The sequence below is a fragment of the Octopus sinensis genome, linkage group LG10, assembly GCF_006345805.1.
Source record: "Octopus sinensis linkage group LG10, ASM634580v1, whole genome shotgun sequence".
Classification (NCBI taxonomy): domain Eukaryota; kingdom Metazoa; phylum Mollusca; class Cephalopoda; order Octopoda; family Octopodidae; genus Octopus; species Octopus sinensis.
This window is the reverse complement of record NC_043006.1, coordinates 65,746,597-65,770,828: the sequence shown is the minus strand read 5'-3', so window position 1 is coordinate 65,770,828 and position 24,232 is coordinate 65,746,597. Positions and strand designations below refer to the sequence as shown.

At 38.1% G+C, this 24,232-nt stretch overlaps 1 protein-coding gene across 14 annotated transcripts in view; it reads right to left on the bottom strand.

Annotated features, from left to right (window-relative positions):
• LOC115216341 (serine/threonine-protein kinase tousled-like 2) overlaps positions 1-24,232 on the bottom strand; it is a 393,881-nt gene that overhangs the window by 5,735 nt on the left and 363,914 nt on the right. For 13 of the 14 annotated variants that reach the window (XM_029785573.2, XM_029785572.2, XM_029785580.2 and 10 more), the window contains 9 exons: positions 20,903-21,067; positions 16,391-16,472; positions 11,304-11,395; positions 7,361-7,450; positions 6,205-6,374; positions 5,923-6,058; positions 3,021-3,132; positions 2,002-2,109; positions 321-421 (listed from right to left, as the gene is read on the bottom strand). In XM_029785573.2, the coding sequence (XP_029641433.1) occupies positions 321-421; positions 2,002-2,109; positions 3,021-3,132; positions 5,923-6,058; positions 6,205-6,374; positions 7,361-7,450; positions 11,304-11,395; positions 16,391-16,472; positions 20,903-21,067 (1,056 nt within the window). Of the gene's footprint in view, positions 1-316; positions 422-2,001; positions 2,110-3,020; positions 3,133-5,922; positions 6,059-6,204; positions 6,375-7,360; positions 7,451-11,303; positions 11,396-16,390; positions 16,473-20,902; positions 21,068-24,232 lie in introns of those variants that run through there. The other variant, XM_029785584.2, reaches the window with a different exon arrangement.

Sequence of the window (24,232 nt, the reverse complement as noted above, 5' to 3'; positions counted from 1 at the left end):
CAGCAATACAAACACACTTTCTTCATAAGTCCAGTGACAAAAAGGTAGAGATGATAGGGGACAGGTAGATGCTACTGGAAGGTTTTAGCTTTGACCCTGCACACAGGTGACTATAGGGTGATGGTCATTATTATGCTGTGTCTAGCTGAACCCTCATTTGTCAAAGAGATGAGAGAGAGAGAGAGAGAGAGTCTACCACTTTAGTGTTCACACCAAAAGGATTCAGGACAGATATTTTTTAATATAAACACAAGGAATATTTGGGAAAGACAACGAGCAATGAAAGAGTTGTTTGTGAAGGATTTCATTTTTATACTCACTTTGACTTTAAAGCTGTGGGTTTGAGATAGTCGTCGAAGGAAAGTGTTAACACATCAGGTCTGTCTTCTTTTCTGTATTGTAAGCATTTCCTTATAAACGACTGTAAAGAAGAAAACAACACCGAAAATTAGAGAAAACCTACATTCTGTTATGTGTGTGTGTCATAGTTGTTATATAAGGTTGCCTACTGTTGTGTTAACAAATACTATGTACACTTTGTAGAAGATAATTTTATACTGAAGAGTTCTAATAAAAATGAAACATGCCCTGAGTTGTCTCCATTATCAAGATAATGATGATTAATGTTTTACTTTCCTCACACATCTGATTTTACTGAAGATTTTTAATGTCTTCCTCACTAAAATATGTTTTTACTCATGTCTGTGATGTTTCAGAATTAATTAACTGATAATTGCTGATAGTGAATGTTTTTCGTACATGAAATTAGTTTAAAAGTTTTCTGCTTAGTCAAAAGCCTTCCTACAGATTTGTGAGTGTATGTATATAAAGGCTTATGATAGTGTGACTTCCCTATAATTAAAGGATGTGTGCCCTCTCTTCTCTAACATGATACTGTGGTTCAAATATTTACATATCATAAGCTTTTAAGTTTCCAGGCCATTGCAAGCTAGTGTCTTGTACAAAAGTTCAGACTCAGACCTGAAGGATTTGAATGATGTTGGCTTAACAGACTGCATGAAGTTTGTTGAACAATCTGTCTTAAAAGTCATGTGTTGTCACATACAATATAGTGAGTCTACCAGACTTTATTACAGAAAATAGGTGATGTGCCATTAGTGTTTATTTTTCATACTAAACTTTGGTATTGGATATATCCATAGATTTTTAGCCATCACTGCATCTGTAAATTAATTAAAACTTACATGATACATTCTTGTAAGACAGTTGCAAACATCTGTTATGTTTATACAACCTTATTGCATAGCTGTCAGAATTGTTGGAGCATCAGACAAAATGCCAAGTAGTATTGCTTCTGGATGAATGATTTGTCTCATCATCAATATCATTTAATGTCTGCTTTCCATGCTGGTATGAGATGGACAAGTTGACAGGAACTGGCCAGGCAGAAGACTGCACCAGGCTTTTGTGCCTGTTTTGGCATAGTTTTTACAGCAGGATGCCCTTCTTAACACCAACCACTCAGCACAGGTGAGGTCAGTTTTAGCATGGCTTTTGTTTATAGTGATCAAATATTTCTGCTGCACTCCCATCATCAGTTTGACATTACCTGTACAGGTATACAGTGTGTCATATGTCAGATGCTTAAGTGATTGTAGAGCAACATGAAATGAAGTGTTTTACTCAATAACACAAGACACCACTGAGTCCAGAAATTGATCTCATGATCACGAATGCAACATACTAACCACTAAACCATGTGCTCTCACTGTTACATGTATAATACATATACATTACCTATGTAATGCAAAACACACCGCAGGGGTGCCACAGGTAATAAAATACAAATAAAATTTACAGATTTATTATTTCTTTGCTGCTGGGTACCAGATGATCTTTGACCTGTATCGGCCAGTACAGGTCATGGAATACAGATTGTGAAGATGGAAGTTTGGATAAGAAGAAGGAAAGAAAAAGTAATTATAAATAAAAAACAACAACAAAATGAAATCGACATCTGGTTGTTGAGGTGGTCCATACCTTTGCTTCACTACTAACTGGCGGTCTTGAAGGAAATTCTACATCTGTAGCTTTCAATATCGTGTTTTCTTCCAGAATGGCAGCTTGAGACAGATTGTGCCCAAAAGGCTGGAAAGACACAATAGAAATATAATAATAATAATAATAGTAATAACAACAACAATAACAACAATAATAATAATCCTTCGTATTTTGGTGCAAGGCCTGAAATATGTGGGAGGAGGACAGTTGATTACATGAACCCCAGTACTCCACTGGTACTTATTTTATTGACTTTAGAAGAATTTGAACTTAGAATGAACTCAGAATGTCACTGTCATACAATTGGACTACAGAGAAAATGTTACCTTGCTTAGAAGCAGGTGAGGGCTGGTAACAGGAAGGGCATCTGGCTGTAGAAAAAGCTGCCTTAACAAATTCTGAGTGACCCAGATGAATGAACAAGAGCAATGTGAAATAAAGTGTCTTGCTCAAGAACACAACACACAGCCCGGTCCGGGAATCGAACTCACAACCTCACAATCGTAAGCCTGACGCTCTAACCACTGAGCCATGCGCCTTAACATGTTTAATATATCCTATAGTATATTATGGTTGCATCAGGGAATACCACATCCCTACAAGTCATTAGTACCCAATGTGAATAGTCATGTAGCTCTTCCAGCAAGAAACCTGTTCTTCTCCAGCCCCTCTCTCTCCTACTTTACCCCCACCCCACCCCACCACTCCGCATTCTCCTAGCATAAAGTCTCCCCACCCTCTCCACTCATGATTTAAAGATTTGGGATTTGCATAGCAACCACACTTATGCTGGCGGCATTAGGAAGGGCATCCAGCCATAGAAGCCATGCCAAAGCTGACACTGGGGCACGATGTAGTCCTTGGGCCCATCGGATCCTGCCAAACCATCACCGCATGTCATCACAGAACAAAGACATTAAATGATGGTGATGCTGATAACGATGACGACAATGGAATCAAAAGCAAGAAAAGAAAGGAGAAAAAGATGACTACTGTACCTTTTTACCATATAGGCACTGGTAAAATATCACACCAACAGACCAAACATCCACTCGGGAAGAAATTTTCGGAGGAGTCTTGCCAACCACAAAACATTCTGGTGGCAAATACCTGACAAAGAGAAAAACAAAATTAGGATTAGAACAGTGAAGTCAAAATACAGTTGGTGGCTTTACAATATTTGATGATGTTTCATAGCTTTGTTAGAGTAATTTTTTAAGCCAGGCAGAGGCAGCCTTTTTCAAGAAGTGAACAACATAAGACATGGTTCATCATCAGATGGACCACACTACAAAAAAAATTTAAGGTAATTTTTCCATAGGTGTGTCCTTCAGAAAGTCCACATTTTGCGCTTGAGTGATCTGGTCTTTATATGGTTAGGTATCGGTGGGGGTGAGAGAGAGTATGTATGTTGTTATGTGAGGTATTCAGAGGCTGTAAAAGCAGACATTTGTGGGCAGTGTTACTGTTCATGGCATAGTAGACTCGTAATAACAGACCAGGCATTGCACCCATCCAAGAAGAAATATTTTTGAAGGAGTTTTTGACAACCACAAAACATTTTTAAATGGATGTTTAAAAATTTGTCAAGAAGAAATACAGTCAAGTTCACTTGAGCACATACACACACATCAATAAAAATCACACACACAGAGCATAATCAAAGGCAAATTGGCACAGGTGTTAGAGTATCAGATGAAATGCTTTGTGATAATACTATAATCCCTTGCCATATTGCAGTTCACCTATTGCACACTGTACATCGTGGATTTTTCTGGCAAACATATGTAAATTTATATTGCAGACTTCTTTGACCAATAGATATTTACATTTTAGATTTTAATTATTGCTGTGGACGGTTTTAGAATGTAAAAGCTGCGATAGTTGAGGAGTTACTGTATACATATAGACTGACCCACTAGGTCCTGAGTTCAAATTCTGCGGAAATCAACCATGCCATTTATTCTTCCAGGGTTAGTAAATAAAGCAGCAGGGATTTAAAGGGTACAAATAGTACCAGTTAGAGATAGTACCTTTGGTATCTGGCATGCTCCTCCATACCAGGGAAGGTGCACAGTCATCACTATCCTCTGTAGACTCCAACTAGTAATATTCTACACCAGTGGATACCAAACTTTTTTAGGCTGCCACCTCTTTGACACCCAGGCCAAATTCCTAACACCCCACCCTCAACTAACCATCACAAACAGATATCTTTCTGAAGCAAATTCAAAGCAACTGTATTTCACAAATAAAACTTAACCTAGTGAACCCATTATTTTGTTGTTTTTACATGAATCGCTACCCCATTATCACCCCATTTTCTACATGAATTGCTACCCTATTATCACTCCACTTTTCTTCAATGCCCCCTTGGAACTTTCTAATTCTCCCCAGGGGGGTGGAGTGCAACACTGCCCACTTCAGGAACCACTGTTCTATACCACTAACTTATAGTACTTCTCCTCTGCCATTTCAACTCCAGTTACAACAAACCTTGTTTCCGGGAACAAATAAAACATATAACACTCCTACCTAACTACTCGTGATATACTTACTCATATCATTCTTCATTCTCTTTCAGCCACTTCTGTCCCATATGACATAATGTCCCTAAAATTATAGCTATGCACTTCCTCTAACCCCACCTGCCAAGACCTCTTTTCTCCCCTCTCTCTCTTTGTTTTTCAAGAATGTCTACCCTTGTTTATCGCTGAGTCATTCATCACAGATTTGAGATAACACAGTAAGGGTAAGCTCAATTGCCTAACACACATTGATCTCTGATAACATGGGTCAGTGATCAGTCAAAGACTCTGCCTGCACCACAAAAACGTGCTCCAGACACCACCCAGAATGCACTATCACTTGTGTTTATATGACTGTGCTACAAGGTTGCATGTATTTTATTCAATTCCCTACTCATATCCATCAACATGGGACTAGAGAGCAGAAAAAATATGGAAACACCTGATCCTAAAAAAAAATGATGTGGATAAGTGTATTCTCTACAGGAAACAGTAGAGATGATCAAGAAAATACATAACTGTGGAAGTTTGGAGGCAGTGGGCTGTGAGTTTGGTGTCAATGAGTCTAACATTTGTTCCATTTACATGGAAATGATTCTTTTATCAGTGGCTCATTTATCACTGGGTTTTTTGGAACCAAACTCTCATGATACACGAGGATAGATGTATTAATTTATAACTATTATTTCTATGGCAGAAAATGTAAAATGATCTGACAGTTGCTGACTGAGGTGCTTCCTTTTCTTTCTTTTATCTGTTAGGCAAAATGAAGTAAACAGAGTAAATTTTTTCTTTGCCCAAGAACACAACAGAATGATTATACCAGGGTTTGAACATACGCTGTAGTTTGCTACTCATTCAATTCCAAAGAAAGTGGATTTTATTTTTTGAGATACAGTTATGTGCCTTGACTGGTAAGTGAGTATGGTCAGTCTTCTAAATATCTTGACCCTGCAGGCTTTTTGACTCCAATCCCAAAACACCTTGACCTTGTAGAGTTTCTGTACTTCAACTGCCAAGTACTTTAATCAGAAATTATTAGTGGGAGGAGGACAATCACGACTTGTACTTTAGTTTATCAACCCCAAAAAAATGAAAGGCAATTTAGGTTTCAGCACGATTTGAAATCCATAAAAAAACACTGAAAAGCATTTTGTTTGACGCACTAACAATAGTGCCAAGACAACATCTTCAAACACATTCAGACACAGGTTTACCTGTTGATTCAGAAACGAGGTAGACAAAGAATACGAACCGTTTCACTCAGATAATGGTACACAGCAGATTTATGTGTAATCCTGTCAAGTTTACGTACAGAGAGACACACAAAAACCATTCAGATGTAAACCTGAGTAAATATTATCATACATACCAGTAAGTACCAGCACCTTGAGACGTTAGGTCCATGCCTGCATCAGAATAATTTTCATCATCCATGATCTTGCTTAGACCAAAGTCTGTAATTTTAATCTCTCCACTCACTGACCCACTCCCTAGCAGGATGTTACCTGGAAGAATAGAAGAAAAAAAATGGTTTTCACTGATTGCCAAACCAAAATAAAATAAAATATAAAAACAAATATATTTCTGCTGCTGTCTAATGATCCTCCTTCGACACACTTATGGGTGACTAACCTAAGGAATGGTTACTTACCAGGTTTAAGGTCATAATGTATCACAGGTGGCTTAATTTCATTTAGGTATTTGAGAGCACTGACAGTCTGACAGATAATGGAGCGTGCCTCCTTTTCAGGAATGCACTTGTTCTGCTTGAGGTAGAAATCCAAGTCGTTGCCATCACAGTATTCTAACACAGTACAGAAGCTGAAAGTAACAAAAAAAACAACAAATATGAAATCAGTTCAGATATAATAATAATAATAATAATAATAATAATAATAATAAAAAAAATTCTTTCTATAGACACAGGGCCTGAAAATTTGGGAGGCAGGGTGTTTATTCCACCACTCAAGTGGTATTTATCTCATCAAACCCAAAAGGATGAAAGGCAAATTTGAACTCAGAATATTTTGTCTGGCATGCTAACGATTCTGGTTTAAATAACAATCCTTCCTACTAAAGGCACAAGGCCTGAAATTTCGTGGGGAGGGGAACAGTTGATTACATCAACCCCAATATTTCACTGGTACTTAATCTATTGACTCTGAAGGGATGAACAGTGAAGTCAACTCAATGGAATTTGAACCCAGAACATAAAGACAGACAAAATACCACTAAGCATTTCGCCTGGTGTGCTAACAATTCTGCCAGCTTGCCACCTTACTGCTTTAGATAATAATGGCTTCAAATTTTCCCACAATTTTTGGGTGGGGGATGGGGGTAAGTTGGTCACATCACCCCCCCCCCCCCCAACCGTATTCAACCGTTATTATCTTTGTTGATTCGGAAAGAATGAAAAGCAAAGTCGACCTCGGTAGCATTTGAACTCAGAATGTAAAGATGGACAGAATGCCGCTAAGCATTCTGTCCAGTGTACTAACAATCCTGCTATAAATGGTAAGAATGATAATAATTTCTGTGACTGTCGTTACACATACCATTAAGAATATGTGTGACTGGTGCTTGTCTTCTGCACATATTTTGAATATGGAAATATTATGTTCAAACAATTTAGGAATTGATGAATTACCCCTAAAAGAAATGAAGTTATCAAAAAGAACAAAACAATTCATGTCTGGAAGAGGAATTTAGAGCTGTGAGGCTTGGAACTAAAAACTGTAATAACAACAAATTATGGAGTCTAAAAAAAATATAAAATATAAAGTTTGAATGATTTAATAGCCACTCACGAATTTGTATCAATTTCAAACACATCATATAGCCGTACTATCCGCGGGTGGTCAAGGCTTTTGTGTATATTATATTCTCTTAAAGCATGTCTGAAATGGAATAAAAGAAACGATTAGATCAGAAAGGAAGTCAAGTAAACGACTGCATGTTGAGTTATCTCCCTTAAAATGCGTACTCAATTTTACAACCTATGTACACACACACAATGTGTGTGTGTGTGTGAGTAAATGTTCAGCCGTCATTTATTTTGAAAATGACCAGATTAGCAACTTTTCTCTTTGCGGGTCTTGAGATGGTTTATCAGGCATAAAATCCACGGTTACAGTGGCGGCAGATAATAGCAAAATCAGGACTCGGTGGGACTCTTGCTTACCATGTAGAAGACCTCTTCTCTTTTGTTTCTCTGATCATACATACATACATATATGTATATACACTCCCTCTCTCTCTCTCTCCCTCCTTTTGTGTGAAAAGTCTAATTTGACAAACTGTCAATAATAATCCTCTCTACTATAGGCATAAGGCCTGAAGTTTTTTTGGGAGGCAGGGATAGTTGATTATATCAGCCCCAGTGCTGCACAGCTAATTCATGCCATCAACACCAAAAGGATGAAAGGCAAAGTTGACCTCGGCAGAATTTGAACTTAGAACATGAAGACAAATAAAATACTGAAATATTGCTAAGCATTTCGTCTGGCACACTGATGATTCTGTCAGTCTGCCACTTTACAAATTTTCAATAATAATATAAACTAAATATATAGAGAGATTTTCATACTGAACTCTGTAAAGAAAATTCTAGATTTCTGCAAGATAAGGTGTCTTCTACTTTGTAAAAAAATTATCTGGTAAAAACAAATGTTCTTCACTAGTTTCTATATGTTATTGTATGTTTATTTTTTAATATGAATAAATTCTCTCCCTAAAATAGTTTTTGGTTCATTTAATGTCCTATGAAAATAATAGTGTTAGAAAAAATATAGGTTTGGACCTGCAACTTTTTCAAAAATTATACAAGAATTCGGCAATGAAATAATCTGGGGATTTGCTGTACTATGTCATAAGCATCACTTGATAGAGTTAATTAACATTGTTTAATGGTAATTAAGTCTTTATTTTCCAGTATCAAATGAAGAAATTAACAAAACAGAGCCATATAACTTTTAAGCTCTAAAGATTCTAAATAATGAAATGTAGAAGGAGGATTCTTATTGTGAAGTCATTACAAAGACCCAGCGTTCAGTAAAAGGAGAGTGATAAGTATAAAGATTTTTATGTATGTATGTGTTTGTGTGTATGGGTGGGTGAGTTTGTACAGTGTGTGTGGTGTGTGTGTGTGTGTGTGTGTGCATATATATATGTATACTTTATTATAATTAAAGCTGCAAAAACATAACAAAAAACTGCTACTCGGAGTTTCACATTCCCATTCGTCGGACAATAAAGCATATTACTCTACCTCTGGTATTTGAGGACTGTTTTTTCCCCATTTTGTTTCACATTTACATGCTTACTTTGGTGTGTATATATATACACACACACACACAGAGCATCCAACCTATAAAGGACAGTGGCAGGACGGATTAAAAAGATCATTGTACAAAATAAAGAATTATACCAATTCCATCTTCTGTTTACTTAATTGATCATTACCTCAACTAATATTGTGGAATTCTTGCTCTAGTCCACTCAGCTGGCAAAAGTGAGTAGTACTTGTATTTCAAAGGGCCAACCTTGTCACACTTTGTTACACTGAATCTCCCTGAGAAGTATGTTAAAGGTACAGGTGACTGTAGAGTGTTCGGCCACTTGCATGTAAATTTCACAAGCAGGTCATTCTGTTGATTGGATCAGCTGGAACTCTTGTCATCGTAACCGACGGAGTACCTCCTATGTATATAAGTACAGGCATGGGTAAATGGTAAAGAAGCCCACTTCTGAACCATGTGGTTTTGGTTTTGCATGCACTGCACAGCACCTTGAGTAAGTGCTTCCTGCTATAACTTAAGACCTGAAATTCTGGTGGAGGGGGCTTGTCAGTTACAAAGCACAAAGCCTCAAATTTTGGGGAAGGGATTAAGTCAATTACACTGACCCTAGTGTGTAACTGGTACTTATTTAATCAACCCTGAATGAATGAAAGCAAAGTTCACCTCGGCAGAATTTGAACTCAGAACACAACAACAGACAAACTACTGTGTCACCTTAATAATAATGAATAGTAAAAAATCACAATAAAACATGTCTGTTTATAGATATGTCAATCCCAGCAGACTGCAACTCTTCTGTAAAAAACATTTGATAAGTAAATATAAGGCCCTTGAGAAAGGGGTCTAAGAAATTGTGGCATCTAATGACAACAACTGTACCTGTGATTATCGCAGCTTTTGGGACAATACCAAAAGTTGCTATGGCTGAATATCAGGAAACCCCAAGGTATCAGAACAACAAAGATATTGTTCTTATGGATACTGCCCACATCTTAAGAAAAACATTGTCAACTTGAAAAAAAATAATTCTAATCAAAGTCTTTCAAAACTGAAATATTACAAATTTAACAGAATCTTAATTTTCACATTCTCGTCTCCTTCCTGTACAACATATCATTGCTAATCATAAATAACATCTACAGTAAAATGTCTGATTTGCTGTCACTTGAGGTCTCTAGATGAGACTTGAAACAACTGGTACAAAACAAAGCAACAATAATGTAAATACCGATGGACTTTCCCATCAAAGATGGTGCAAGAGCGTTCAGCGTTTTGCCGAATGACCTGCACAAATGCTTTGTTTAAAGTAACCAAATGCATGTGCCACACGTTAGCTCACTCTGTCCATCAAATTTACATTGTTTGAACAGGTGCACTGTGTACCATGTGTCAGGTGTCAAAGTGATCGCAAAGCAATGTGAGATTAAGTGTTTTGCTCAAGAACAAAACATACCACCTGATCTAGGAACTGAAACTATGATCCTGAAATTGTGAGGTCATAACCCTAACCATTAAGCCATGCACCCTCTAAATGTAAATAACAATAACAATAATAATAAATGCCCTGATGCAGTAACAGGCAGTGGCTCTTGATCTTAACTGATTGGAAATGTTATCATTTACATTGTTTTGTCTTGGTATAAAAGATAGGTTACTGCAAATATTTTGCTCATTACCACAGATTTGCTTGTCAGTTGTTTGACCGTAACCAGTTGAGCATGTCCCTTAGTGGCTGACGATATGTGCATCTCTGATCACGAGCAGAAGTAATGAGGGAGCATCATAGCTATATGTTGAGAGGGATTCTTTGGGGTTTGAATAATTCACCTCTGAAAACTTGGGTGTTTTGTTCAACATCCTTAAACAACCCTTATTCAGGGACCTTTTGAGCGGGATGGGTTACTCGACCAGAATAAAATTCTAACTGGGCCCCACCTGCAAGGTTATGTGCTGTTTATCTTGATATGAGGTCACCATGTCGTGCACATATGGTTGTGATGCATGCGCCTAGTGTACCCTTATCAGACGGGTAGTCATGATGGATATACTGAGCTTCGAATATTTTACTCCAGTGTCACTTTGATGGCATGCACTGATCTCTCACTCAATAATAATAATAATAATAATAATAATAATAATAATAATAATTATTATTATTATTATTATGATGTTTAATATGACACATGGCTACAAATATGTGGAGGGCTAAAGTTGAATGAATTGATCTCAGTACCTAGCTGGTACTTCTATATACTTGCACAACTACTAGAAATAGCAACCAAAGCTTCATCAGGAAGGTATTGTTTACTATATCTATCTGTATCATGTTGTACAGCTACGAGAGGCTCTATTTACTTTACACATTTGCAACATTTTGCAAGGTGGAGAGATGTACTGCTCATTGTACTTATGTTTACCATGTGACTCTATTAGAAGTGGCTGATACACTTACTTGATATAATTGGCTTTTTTATCATCTTTCCAGTCTTTGTTAAGCTGATGAATTTTACAGGCAACATATCTCTGTTCTTTTAAATCAAACCCCTGAAACAACAAAGAAAATAACGAGAATTAATATTATTACGAAGAAAATAAACAAAAATTTAATTATTAATACCAAAAGACATGATGATGATGATGGTGATGTCAGTGGTTGTGGTAGTAGTAGTAGTGGCAGCAGCAGCAGTAGTTTTTTCTTTTATAGGCACAAGGCCAGAAATTTTAGAGGTGAGGCATAGCAGAGTCAACCTTTTGAACGCAGAATGTAAAGATGGACAAAATGCCACTAAGCATTTTATCCAGCTCATCACATAATAATAACAACGATCCTTTCTACTAAAGGTACAAGGCCTGGAATATTGGGGGAGGGGACTAGTTGATTACATCGACCCCAGTGCTTCACTGGTGCTTAATTTATCAACCACGAAAGGATGAAAGGCAAAGTCGACCTCGGTGGAGTTTGAACTCAGAACATAGCAGCGGACCAAATACCGCTAAGCATTTCATCCAGTGTCCTAACGACTGCCAGCTTACTGCCTTCATAATAATAATAATAATAATAATAATAATAATAATAATAATAATAATAATAATAGTAATGCTGAGAAACCCCCTTTAGTCATGACTGACTGTGGGATTGCACCTAGAAATTTACCCTCCCAGGCACAAGTCCGGGCAACATTGTTTATGGAAGACCAGCAGTCGCCCATGCATACCAGCCTCCCCTCTCCATGCCACCAGTGTTTTCCAAGGGAAAGGCAAAGGCCAATACAGCTTGGCACCTGTGACGTCGCAACTCATTTCTACAGACGAGTGAACTGGAGCAACATGAAATAAAGTGTCTTGCTCAAGAACACAACACGCAGCCTGGTCCGGGATTTGAACTCACAACCTCATGATCGTAAGCTCGATGCTCTAACCACTGAGCCATGCGCCTTCACAATAATAGTAATAATAATAACAATAATAATAGTTGGGGACAGCTAGGATTTTTGAGACTGATACTTGGATTAGTAATCGAGTATCAAAGGTTATAATGTGCCGAAAGAGACCCTGTGAGACCTCTGATATCAGGCTGCTGTTGGCTCTCACAGAATCAACCAGAGCAAACAAGACTGAGCACTCTGAGTAGTAAAACAACAACAATAATAATAATGGTTTCAAATTTTGGCACAAGGTCAGCAAGTTCAGTGGATGGTGCTAGTCGATTTCATCAACCCCAGTATTCAACTGGTACTTATTTTATTGAGCCCAAAACGATGGAAGATGAACTCAACCTTGGCAGAATTTGAACTCAGGATGACAAAATGCTATAAGCATTTTGCCTGACGTGATAACTATCTTGCCAGCTTGACACCTTATAATAATAATAATAAATATCCCTGATGCAATGCTAGGCAGTAGCTCTCATGGCTTTTGATCTTAAGTGTTGTCTGGGTATAAAAGATGGGCTACAGCAAATATTCTGTTCAATACCACTGATTTGCTTGACCATAACCAGTTGAGCATGTCCCTTACTGGTTGACAATACGTGCATCTTTGATGACAAGCAGGAGTATTGGGGGAGCATCACAGCCATGTATTGTTGGGGATTCTTTGGGGTTTAAATAAATCACCCCTGGAAACATAGGTGCTTTGTTCATCATCCCTAAACAACCCTTATTCAAGGACCTTTTGAGTGGGATGGGCTACTCAATCTGAAGAAAATTCTAACTAGGCATCACCTGCAGGGTCATGTGCTGTCTATCTCGATATGAGGTCACCATGTCACACACATATAGTTGTGATGCATGTGCCTAGTGTACCCTTATTAGATGGGTAGTCATGATGAGTATATTGAGCTTTGTGGTCACTTTCATGGTGTGCACTGCCCTCTCACTCAGTAACAGTAATAATATACTTAGCACTCCAGGTGAAATGCTTAGCAGTATTTCGTCTGTCTTTACGTTCTGGGTTCAAATTCCACTGAGGTCAACTTTGCCTTTCATCCTTTCAGGGTCAATAAATTAAGTGCCAGTTATGCACTGGGGTCAATTTATCGATTTAATCCGTTTGTCTGTCCTTGTTTGTCCCCTCTATGTTTAGCCCCTTGTGGGCAATAAAGAAATAAGTAATAATATACAGGCATACACAAAGAAAGATAAAATTAATGTTCTAGATCTAAATTTAGCAACTCTAGAAACTAAAAGAGAAACTGCTTTTTCTTTTTTTTTTATGTGATAACATTAGTTGGTGATGTCAGATATGGTCTGGGTCAGTACAGAACCAAACTTTGTTGTATGAAATAACAATGTTTTACAAATTATTTATAGGCCACAATCATGGGCTGACATGATGAGCAATGCATGTATGTGTTTGAGTGTGTGATTGTGTGTAGGGAATGATAAAAATGGTTGCATCATTACACAGGGAGAAAGTGAAATATTTCTTCTTTTCTTCTTTACTATTGATTGAAAGAAAGCTCGGCTGAAATTGAGACTGTTGTACACTGACAAAATGTATATCTGTATCTATATATGCTGGGTGAATCAATAAAACATCCGAACAATAAGATGTAATTCTATTCAAGCTAATGCAAGAGAATCTCCAAGTTCTCAAAAACTCAATAATAAAACTATTAGGAGAGGGAGGGAGAGAGAGAGAGAGAGAGAGAGAGAGAGAGAGAGAGAGAGAGAGAGAGAGAGAGAGAGAGAGAGAGAGAGAGAGAGAGAGAGAGAGAGAGAAAAGATACTCAAGGGAAATTTGAATCAATAAAGGGCCAATGTAACAAAAAGCATGTTCAGGTGAAATGGTTGTGTGATTAAGATACTGGGCTGAATCCTCATGGGATATTAGAGGTAGCACTGCCTTAGGGCAGGGGCACACTAGGCTTTTGCCTGAGGCTTCACAGGTATAGGGGCCCAATTCTGATTTCTTTTATGCTGTGGGGTTGCTGTCAATACATAAATACTATAGGGCCCAGACTATTGATTGGTCTTGGGGCCTATAATGTTGCTAAGACAACCCTGATTAGAGGGTTATGGAATTAATGACAGTGCTAACGAAGGAGGGGATACTCTTTATTGCTGAAATGAATTCTGGCCACAACAGGTCAGTTACTACTTCAATTCATAAACAAAATCATAAAAGTAGTAAAAAAATAAGGTGTATTTTAGCTTTAGTTTAATTCACATAACGAACTCCTTAATGAATTACTACAATATGAGGAGACATAACCCCAGTATTTAACTGGTACTTTATTTTGAGATGAAAGGTTGACCATGCCACAACTTTATCTCAGAGTCTCAAGTAACATAACTACTTACCTCAAAGTAGCAGTTTGGTTTGCCACTCTGATCATTTTGCCAATCTGAGGGCATCCAGCTGTAGAAACTTTGCCAGATCAAATTGGAGCCTGGGGCAGCCTTTTGGCATGCCAGCCCTCAATCAAACTGTCCAACCCATGCCAGCATGGAAAGTGGACGTTAAACGATGATGATCATTCTTTTCCCAAACAACAACAAATGTTGTTTTTCATAGGTGCAAGGTAAGCTTATACATGAACATAGACAACTAATTCCCACAGACCTCATATTTTTATAGTTTTTGGGTTCAATCCCACTGCATGGCATCTTGATCAAATATCTTCTACGACAGACCCAAGTTGACAAAAGCCTTGAGAGTGGAACTGGTAGAGAATAAAAAAAGCCTAGTGGTTAGACAACTTGCTGGAGGATACTGATATGGAAGGGGTACAGGAACTGAGGACCATTATATGGAAGATCGAGAGTGGGGGAAAACGTGAGGAAACAGTCTTGGGGCATCCTGAGGGACAACCTAGATAGAGATAGTGGTTAGAATGTTGCACTCACTATTGCAAGATGGCGGTTTCAATTCCCAGTCCAGGCAGCACATTGCGTTCTTGAGCAAAACACTTCATTTCACATTGCCTCAGTCTGCTCATGTGTAAATGGGTCACACTGAGATGGACTGATGTCCCATCTACGGGAATGTTGGCCTACTTGCCTGCTTAGCCAGTGGGGTGTCATCATTTAACAGCTACAACAATGCAAAGAGGCACACTGTGTCCAGTGGTGTATCACGATAGCTGATATTTTGGTCGATGCAGTGGTAGTGATGTATGTGCGCGTGGTTATATGTTTGTGTCTATTTTTTTGTTGGCATCGCATAACAGTTGTAAATGAGTATCACTGTCATAGAAGTAGTGTCACTCAATTCAAATACTCTGCAAAAACATGTCTGGCCATGGGGAAATATTACCTTGCTAGGAAACAGGTGAGGATTGGTAACAGGAAGGGCATCTGGCCATAGAAAATCTGCTTCAACAAACTCCGACCCACGCAAGCATGGGTTGGATGGTTTGATGGGAGTTATACCAGATTCCATCATCATCATCATCATTTAACATCTGCTTTCCATGCTGGCATGGGTTAGACAGCTTGACTGGAACTAGTAAGCTGCACCCAGCTCTAATTGTCTGTTGTGGCATGGTTTCTACATCTTGATGCCCTTCTTAATGCCAACCACTCTGAGAGTGTAGTGGGTGCCTTTTACATGTCACTGGCATGGGTGCTTTCACGTGTCACCATATAAATATGGCATTATGAAGGGCATCCAGCCAAAGAAACCATGCCAAATTGGACTGGAGTTTGGTGCAGCCTTACATCTTGCCAGCCCTGGTCAAACAGTCCAACTAATAAGAGCATGGACAACAGATGTTAAATGATGATGATGATATGTAAAAAGCACTCACTACACCCTTGGAGTGGTTGGTGTTAGGAAGAGCATCCAGGTGTAGAAACCTTGCCAGAACAAATTGGAGCCAGGGGCAGCCGCCTGGCTCGCCAGTCCTTAAACTGTCCAACCCATGCCAGCATGGAAAGCAGAAGTTAAACAATGACAATGATATGTATATATATATATATCACAAGGGGAGTTGTGTGTGTGTGTGTGTATGTGTGTCTTGGAGACTTTGTTGTGTGTATGACTTGTTCCCTAAACAACAAATATTGTTTCAAACACATTGTCCAAGATACTTACCTTATGTACCTCACTAAAACCACCTTTTCCTAACAAACACAGCAGCAAATACCTTTCATTCAATATGGGATGATCTTTAAATCTGAAAAACATGTTGGAGCAATAAATTTAATAACTCATTAGTCAAGCTAACAAAATAAACGATACTGAGGAAGAGGAATCATATTAACTTTCAAGTGAATATCTGAGTTAACGAAGTAATCATACAACAGAAGTCATTTAGTCAACATTATTATTACCATATTTCTGTTGACACTCACTGCCATGTCTCAATTAATTTTAAAAACATAAATTTCATAAATTAACTTTGTCATTATTAAGCTGGTGCTTAGAACATAAATTAGCATGGAATTTTGATGGAGGAGTTTTTCCAACTTTGATGATAATCTTTTTAAAATAGAGAGTTTGCTTTACAGAACCAAGGGCAGTTTCAGGTGGGTTGGCATCAAAAGAGACTAAAGCACATATATATATATAGTTAATTCAAGGAAGCTATATCCTCATTAGGGATATAATCCAAGGTATTCTACTGGCTAATTCCTATCATATAATATGAAACTGATGTATTATCAATATTGAAGGAAAAAGAAAATGGAGAAAAAAAAAATGGACATATAAATAATTTATTTGAATGTTTTAAAATGATGAAAATTTCTTATAAAAAACATAACAGTACAAATAAATTACAAGTTCTAAAGTTCAAAAAATAAAGGAACCTACATATATGCTTCAGTCCTATCACCTCGTTGATCAGAAGTTCTAAGCATTTAGTTAAATGCTAAGAAAGGTATCGTATTCTAACTATATGGGGGTAGGACTTCTTCAGAGTTAATTATGAGCTTTTGGAACTTAGGTAATCATTTTTCTTTTGAAGGATGCATACAGAATATATATATATATATGGTCAATTCAAATAAATGAAAAATAAAATTAACAATAACAGACGATGAGAGGATGTTCACAAAGAATATATTAGTAAAAAGAGAGAGATCTTGACATTTTGAGCAAAGCTCTTTATCAGAAGAGAGAAAAGGAAAAGTCCAAAGAAGGAAAAAGAATTGTCAACAGCAAGTGTGTAGTTACATCATATATCTATCTATCTATCTATATATATATAATGAATTCTGCTAAAATGGATTCATAAGCACATGTATAACATGCAAATGTATATCTTTTTTCCTCTGATGATATTGTGCTCATGTCACATTAATGTAAATTTAATGCTTATAGAGTATTAATAGAAACGGCTGTAAGTGAAGATGACCAATTTGCTGTTAATAATAAACTATTATTAACTTCCTAATCTCCATTTTCTTTTCTTCTTTTAAATGAATATAAACTATATATATATACATGGTGCCTGACTGGTTCCCGTGCCGGCAGCACATAAAAAATACCATTCAAGCAGCTTGGTTGATGCCAGTGCCGCCTGACTGGCTCCCATGCCAGTGACATGCAAAAAGCACTATTCAAGCATAGTTGATGCCAGTGCCACCTGACTGGCCCTCGTGCTGGTGGCACATAAAAAGTACCCATTACACTCTTGGAGTGATTGGCATTAGGAAGGGCATCCAGCTGTAGAAACCTTGCCAGATCAGATTGGAGCCTGGTGCAGCCTCCTGGCTCTCCAGACCTCAGTCAAAATGTCCAACCCATGCCAGCACAGAAAGCAGACATTAAACAATGATAATGATGATATAAGATGCAAGCATGGTTGTGTGGTTAAGAAGCTTCCTTTGCAACCACTGAGTTTCAGGTTCAGTCCTACTGTGCAGCACCTTGGGAAGTGTCTTCTTCTATAACATAGGGCCAAAATTTTGGAAGACCAAAACTGTGTGGAGCTCATGGTGTGTGTGTGTGTGTGTGTTTCTGATTGCTTGACAACCGGTGTTGGTTTCTTTGCATCCCTGTAACTTGGCAGTTCAGCAAAAGACGGTCGACAGGATAAGTACCAGATTTAAAAACAAGTACTTCAACATAGTGCCCTGGTGTGGCCACAGCCTAATGACTGAAACAAGTAAAAGATGATAGGTAAATGTTCAATAACCGAGAGATGGATGGGAAATTAAAAGAGTCTAATTCTGTATATCATGACAACCAGAAATGTTGTCTTGCATTCGTTTACAATAAATACAGTTTATGAAATCCTTCTTCATGAATACAGTAATTCCTTGCTATATCGCAGTTCACCTATCGTGGTTTATTAGTTAACCTACACCGATTCCTCCGTGGTGTTATTTGGCATTTATAATTAAATAAATATATACAAATTATAAAAATATACAGTAATGTTTCTATTTCGCAGGTGGTTGTTTAGGATGTATCACCTGTGATAGTCGAGGGATTACCGTATTCCTTATTCTTGTTTATTTCTGCTTTACCAAATGCGTTTTTGTCCTAAAGAATCATAGAACTTTTACCATGTTGCCACAACCTCAACTGACATTTCTTCTTTTATCTTTTGCTTGTTTCAGTCATCAAACTGCGACCATGCTGGGGCATCGCCTTGGAAAATTTTAAGTTGAATAATTCGACCCCAGGACTTGTTTCGTTTTTTTTTTTTTTGTTTTACCCTTTTTAAGCCAGGTACTTATTCTGTTGGTCTCTTTTGCTGAACTGCTAAGAAACGGGGACATAAACACACCAACACCAGTTGTCAAGCAGTGGTAGGAAACAAACATAGACATAAAGACACACACACATGACAGGTTTCCTTCAGTTTCCATCTACCAAATTCACTCATATGGCTTTGGTTTGCCTGGGGCTAAAATAGAAAACACTTGCCCAAGTGGGACTGAACCTGGAACCAAGTAGTGGGAAGGAAGCTTCTTACCACACAGCCATGCCTGCATCTGTTATTTCATTTCCTACAGAGCATAGACCATTGACAACTTTTTTCCCCTGTCAACCATCCCTGAAGGAAGGCCTTCCTCTACCAGGTCTTGCTGGTTTCCAACTGTTGTTTGATAATCCTGTAACTTTGTTGGGTTTTTTCTATGTAGGCGTGTTGGCTCTACAAACACTCATTTTTATCTCTGGGAAGAAGAGGTGGTCCCTATTAATCTGGCCTCTGTTGTTTGACCAGTCCAGCAAGGGAGGTTCTGCTGGCATAGCTGTCAGGGTCACTGACACATACAAAGCCACCACACAGCAACAAGAGCTGGGTCACAGTTTTTTTTAGTAAACCTGAAGGAAGATAGAACCCCTTTCAGTTCTGTTGTATGATGACAACCACTCTCTCTTGATAGGGAGACATGAAGGCCACATGCATTAAGCTTCGGAAAGACCAATTTCTACAACAATCCTTTGCAAGATATCACACCTACACACGTGCACACACACACATCCTCAAGAAGTTTACTCATAGACACCACAATGGATCCAAGGTAGATGAGGCCCTTCAGCTCTTTATCCATTCATCTAAGAGAAAGTTAACTCCATACAAATCCTGAATCCAGTTGACTATTGGACTTGTTGCATCAGATCACTAAACATTTGAATGACAGACTGGCACAGGTTCTGCACAAATTGTGCCCATTAAAATAATAAACCCTTGCTGCCTTGGGGGAATAATTTATTAAGCATTTATAAGAGGCTAAGCGAGTAAGTCTCTACAGAAAATCTGAAGGGAGGGACCCAAAAACAGAAAGGTACAATTATATTTAACCAATATCTGACATCCCCTGTGGCTCCAGAATTGACTTGTCTTTCCTTTGTGGTGTATTCATGAGTGGAGAGGTGGTAAGTATCCTTGGAGTTAGGCCCATGCTTCTGGAAACAGCAGAGATGGTTAATTTACAGTCTGTGCAATACTGTCAATCAACAATCGAAAGGGCCAACCATATATAAGACACTGGAATAAAATAGGTTCTTGTGACTTGTTGGATCTTGTGTAAACCGTCCAACCCATGCCAACATGGAAGACAGATATGAAATGATGGTGATATTCTTTTATTATTTTACCTGTTTCAGCCATTAGACTGCGGCCATGCGGGGGCACCAGCATGAAGAATTTTTAGTCAAATGACTTGACCCCAGTACTTATTAAAAACTGTTTTTTTTTTTTTTGAAGTCTGATAGTTTTTCTATTGGTCATTTCTATCAAAACTACTAAGCTACAGGGATGTTAACACACCAACACCAGTTGTCAAGTGGTGATGGGAGACAAACATGGACACAAAGACACACACACATACATATATACAATGGACTTCTTCCAGTTTCTGTCTACCAAATCCACTCACAAGGCTTTGGTCAGCCAAAAGCCATAGTAGAAGACGCTTGCCTAACGTGCCACACAATTTAACCGAACAGCACAAAACATTTACACACACACACACACACACAATAGGCTTCTTTCAGTTTCTGTCCAGCCAATCCACTTACAAGACTTTGGTTAGACATGGTTATAGTAGAATATATTTGTCCATGGTAGGACCGAACAGCACAAGACATTGACACACACACACACACACACATACTGACTAGTTTCAGACTCTATGGAGATGGTACCTAGAATTATCTTCATTGTGTATCCGTTTCAGCTCTCGTATATGCAAATTTCTTTCCCTCTCCAACTTCTCTAATTCCAGCTGTAAATCTGCATCTTCTTTCTTTAATGCTGCCTGTCGTAATTTGAGGATTTCATCTTGTTCATAATATTCCACCAGCGTCAACCTGGAAAACATCACAAATGAGAAACAGAAAAATATAGTCAAACAGAAAATATTGAAGTATCTACATCAAGCATGCCTACATTAGATAGAATGTACCAAATTTTTGCAAAATATATGTAGTTATTATAAGCACACACACACAAAAAAAAAAATCAAATCAATGATGTACCTATCCATGATTAATATATTCTGGCAGACTGGGTGTGAACATTGCAAAATGCTGTTGGATTTTAACATGAGAATGATTTCGCTCTATAAACAATACTTCCTCCAATAACATCAGCTGACTATTAGACACTGGTGTTTCACTGTGGTTGTATCTCCTCAGTGGACACACTGGAACCAGAGAAGAACAGCTGACACTAACTATAAGATTCAGCAAACAACACATTTGCTGATGTATGCTAAGGCTTACCAAGATGATAATGAATTTCCTACAAGTATGTAAAACAGTAAAAAAACTATGTCCACACATGGAACATGCTAATATTGATTATATATTGCATGTATCCATATATATTACACATGTGTGTGTATGTGTATGACTGACGATTAGCATTGTGCTTGAAACTCAAGAGTACCAACGAATTTGAATCAAACTGTTTTAATCCATACACACACACACATATGTTATGTGTCTGTGTGTAACAGGTGTCCACATAGTCTTCATCTAAAAATCTTAGTCACAAGATATTGGTCAACCAGGAAGATCCATGCTCAAGGTGTTGCACAGGGGCTCAAACCTAGAACCACATGGTTAGGAAGTAAATTTCCTAACCACACAGCCATCTTTGTGTGCATAGTTCATTGACCCATGGAGTGAAGAAAGGTCAGATAACATGAGCAAAGCATGAACAGAGACCTAAGAAGAACAAATCTAAATGATGGTAACACATATATATGGTCCAGTGTTCTAATATGTTGGCTGTCTAAGCTGCCTTAGAAATGTAAATATATATTTCAAGATATAGTTGCATGAAAAAAAAAAAAAAGCACTCACATTCAGTGAAGTGGTTGGCATTAGGAAAGGCAAACAGCTGTGGGAACTATGGCAAAACAGACAACTGGAGCCTGGAGCAGGCTTCTGGTTTGTTGGTTCTTGTCAAACTGTCTAACCCATGCCAGCATGGAAAAAGGGGTGTTAAATAATGACAATGACAATGATTTCGAAAGGAAGAAAGATGAAACTGAGCAGGGATTTGAAAGTAGTATGCAAGCAGACATAACTAGAAACCACAAGGTATTTTGTCTGATGCTCAACTGATTCTGGAGAGAAAAAGAGAGAGAGAGAGAGAGAGAGAGAGAGAGAGAGAGAGAGAGAGAGAGAGAGAGAGGAGAGAGAGAGGAGAGAGAGAGGAGAGAGAGAGAGAGAGGAGAGGAGAGAGAGAGAGAGAGAGAGGGAGAGAGAGAGAATAATCATAATATAATAGAACCAAGTAATGTTTCTCGAGTGAGGAACCATCATAAGACAGAATGACTGCCATGGGCAATAGTCACCTTGGCAACCAGATGGCAATGAAAAGTTATATTCAGCTGCCTTCTGCCCAACCCTCCAACTCCAACCAGTTGTCAGTAACAGACGAACAGAGGAGAATACATTACAGAGTTTGTATGATGCAATCGATTGGAAGAACTAAGTCTCAACAAAGATTCAGGCAGATCACACAGGGAAGTTATACTATTACAGAGAGATTAGTCCTTTTAGTCCTTTAGCATTTCAACAGGCCACTCCTGGCCCAAATACCCTATCCTGTTTTATGCTCAAACTGGCCTATCCTACAATGTCTTGCTAGAGACAAATAATCACATCAACAAAATCTCAAAGTTAGAAGATAAGCCAAGACAGAGAAATCTGACTGCTAACAGTTAAGGTATCAGTTAAAGCAAATAGATTTATACTCTGAATATTGTACAATTTTATATTCGAAGATTGAATCACAGCAGATGATGGAGATCTCACCCTACCAGTGTCTGACAAAGCAAAACAACTTAGAAACAAGCCTCTTTGTATAACTAAACCAATAGTTTACAACATCATTATCATTTAATAGCAGTGTTGTGTGCTAGTATGGGTTAGATGGTTTGACAGGATACGGAAGACCGAAGGACTGAATTCTGTTCCAGTACCTACTTTGGCATGCTTTCTAGGGCTGTATATACCCTTCCTAATACCAACTTCTTTACAGCGTGCTATCAACATTAGACAGGTTGCCAAACAGTTTGCAAGACTAAAAATACCTGAAGTTAATCTATATAAGCCAGACCCCTGAAGCTTAAGTGAAAGTACAATTGTCATATCATTATCAAATTCTCACTTATTGAAATATATTAAAAGCAATCGATGAATAAATACAGCTTATAATAGGACAACACAGGTTGTGTACTACAGAGTATAACATGACAACACCAAAACATAGCATGAATACTGTTGCGCAAGGGGCCCTAACCACTGGGCCAGACCGGTATCAGGGTGTGGATCATTTGGTACCGGGCTGCACAGAAAGAATTAAAAAATTATATTTATTTTATTGACTATCGCAGTCTGCAGGGTGTTTTTGCGTTATCTATATATATATATTATATACATAATATATTATTTTATATATTTATTATGAAGCAACACTCTGAACACTTACCAAAAAAACTGGAATCCAAACAAAATGTGAAGAGCTGTCTTAACCCTTTAGCATTCACACTATTCTGCCAAATGCAATGCTTTTCTCTTCAAATGTTTTGAATTCATCATGCATTATCTCATGTCTACAAGAGGTTGATGATCTGATTGTTTATTTTTAGAATGACATTGTAGGATAGGTGCAAGAGGGCAGATCTGGCTGCTTTGAACATAAAACATTTAGGCCTGATATATCCAGTTTAAATGCCAAAGGGTTAAGCATATCTCGGAGAACTCGTCTCATCAAGAAACGGCTACATGGATATCTGTCTGTTTCTACCATGATAAAGAAAAGGTACTTGCACTTTGCAGGATATTGCTGCTGAGCTAAACAAGAGCTGGCAAGTGACCTGATGCAACAGATGCTGTACTTGAGCAGGTTGTCTGAACACAATGTATGCAGATCAATGCATCAGAGACAGTGGATGCCTCCCCAAAGACCTCCAAGATAGATGGCATGTGTGGGTTAAAAATGTCCGAGCAAGCTCGACC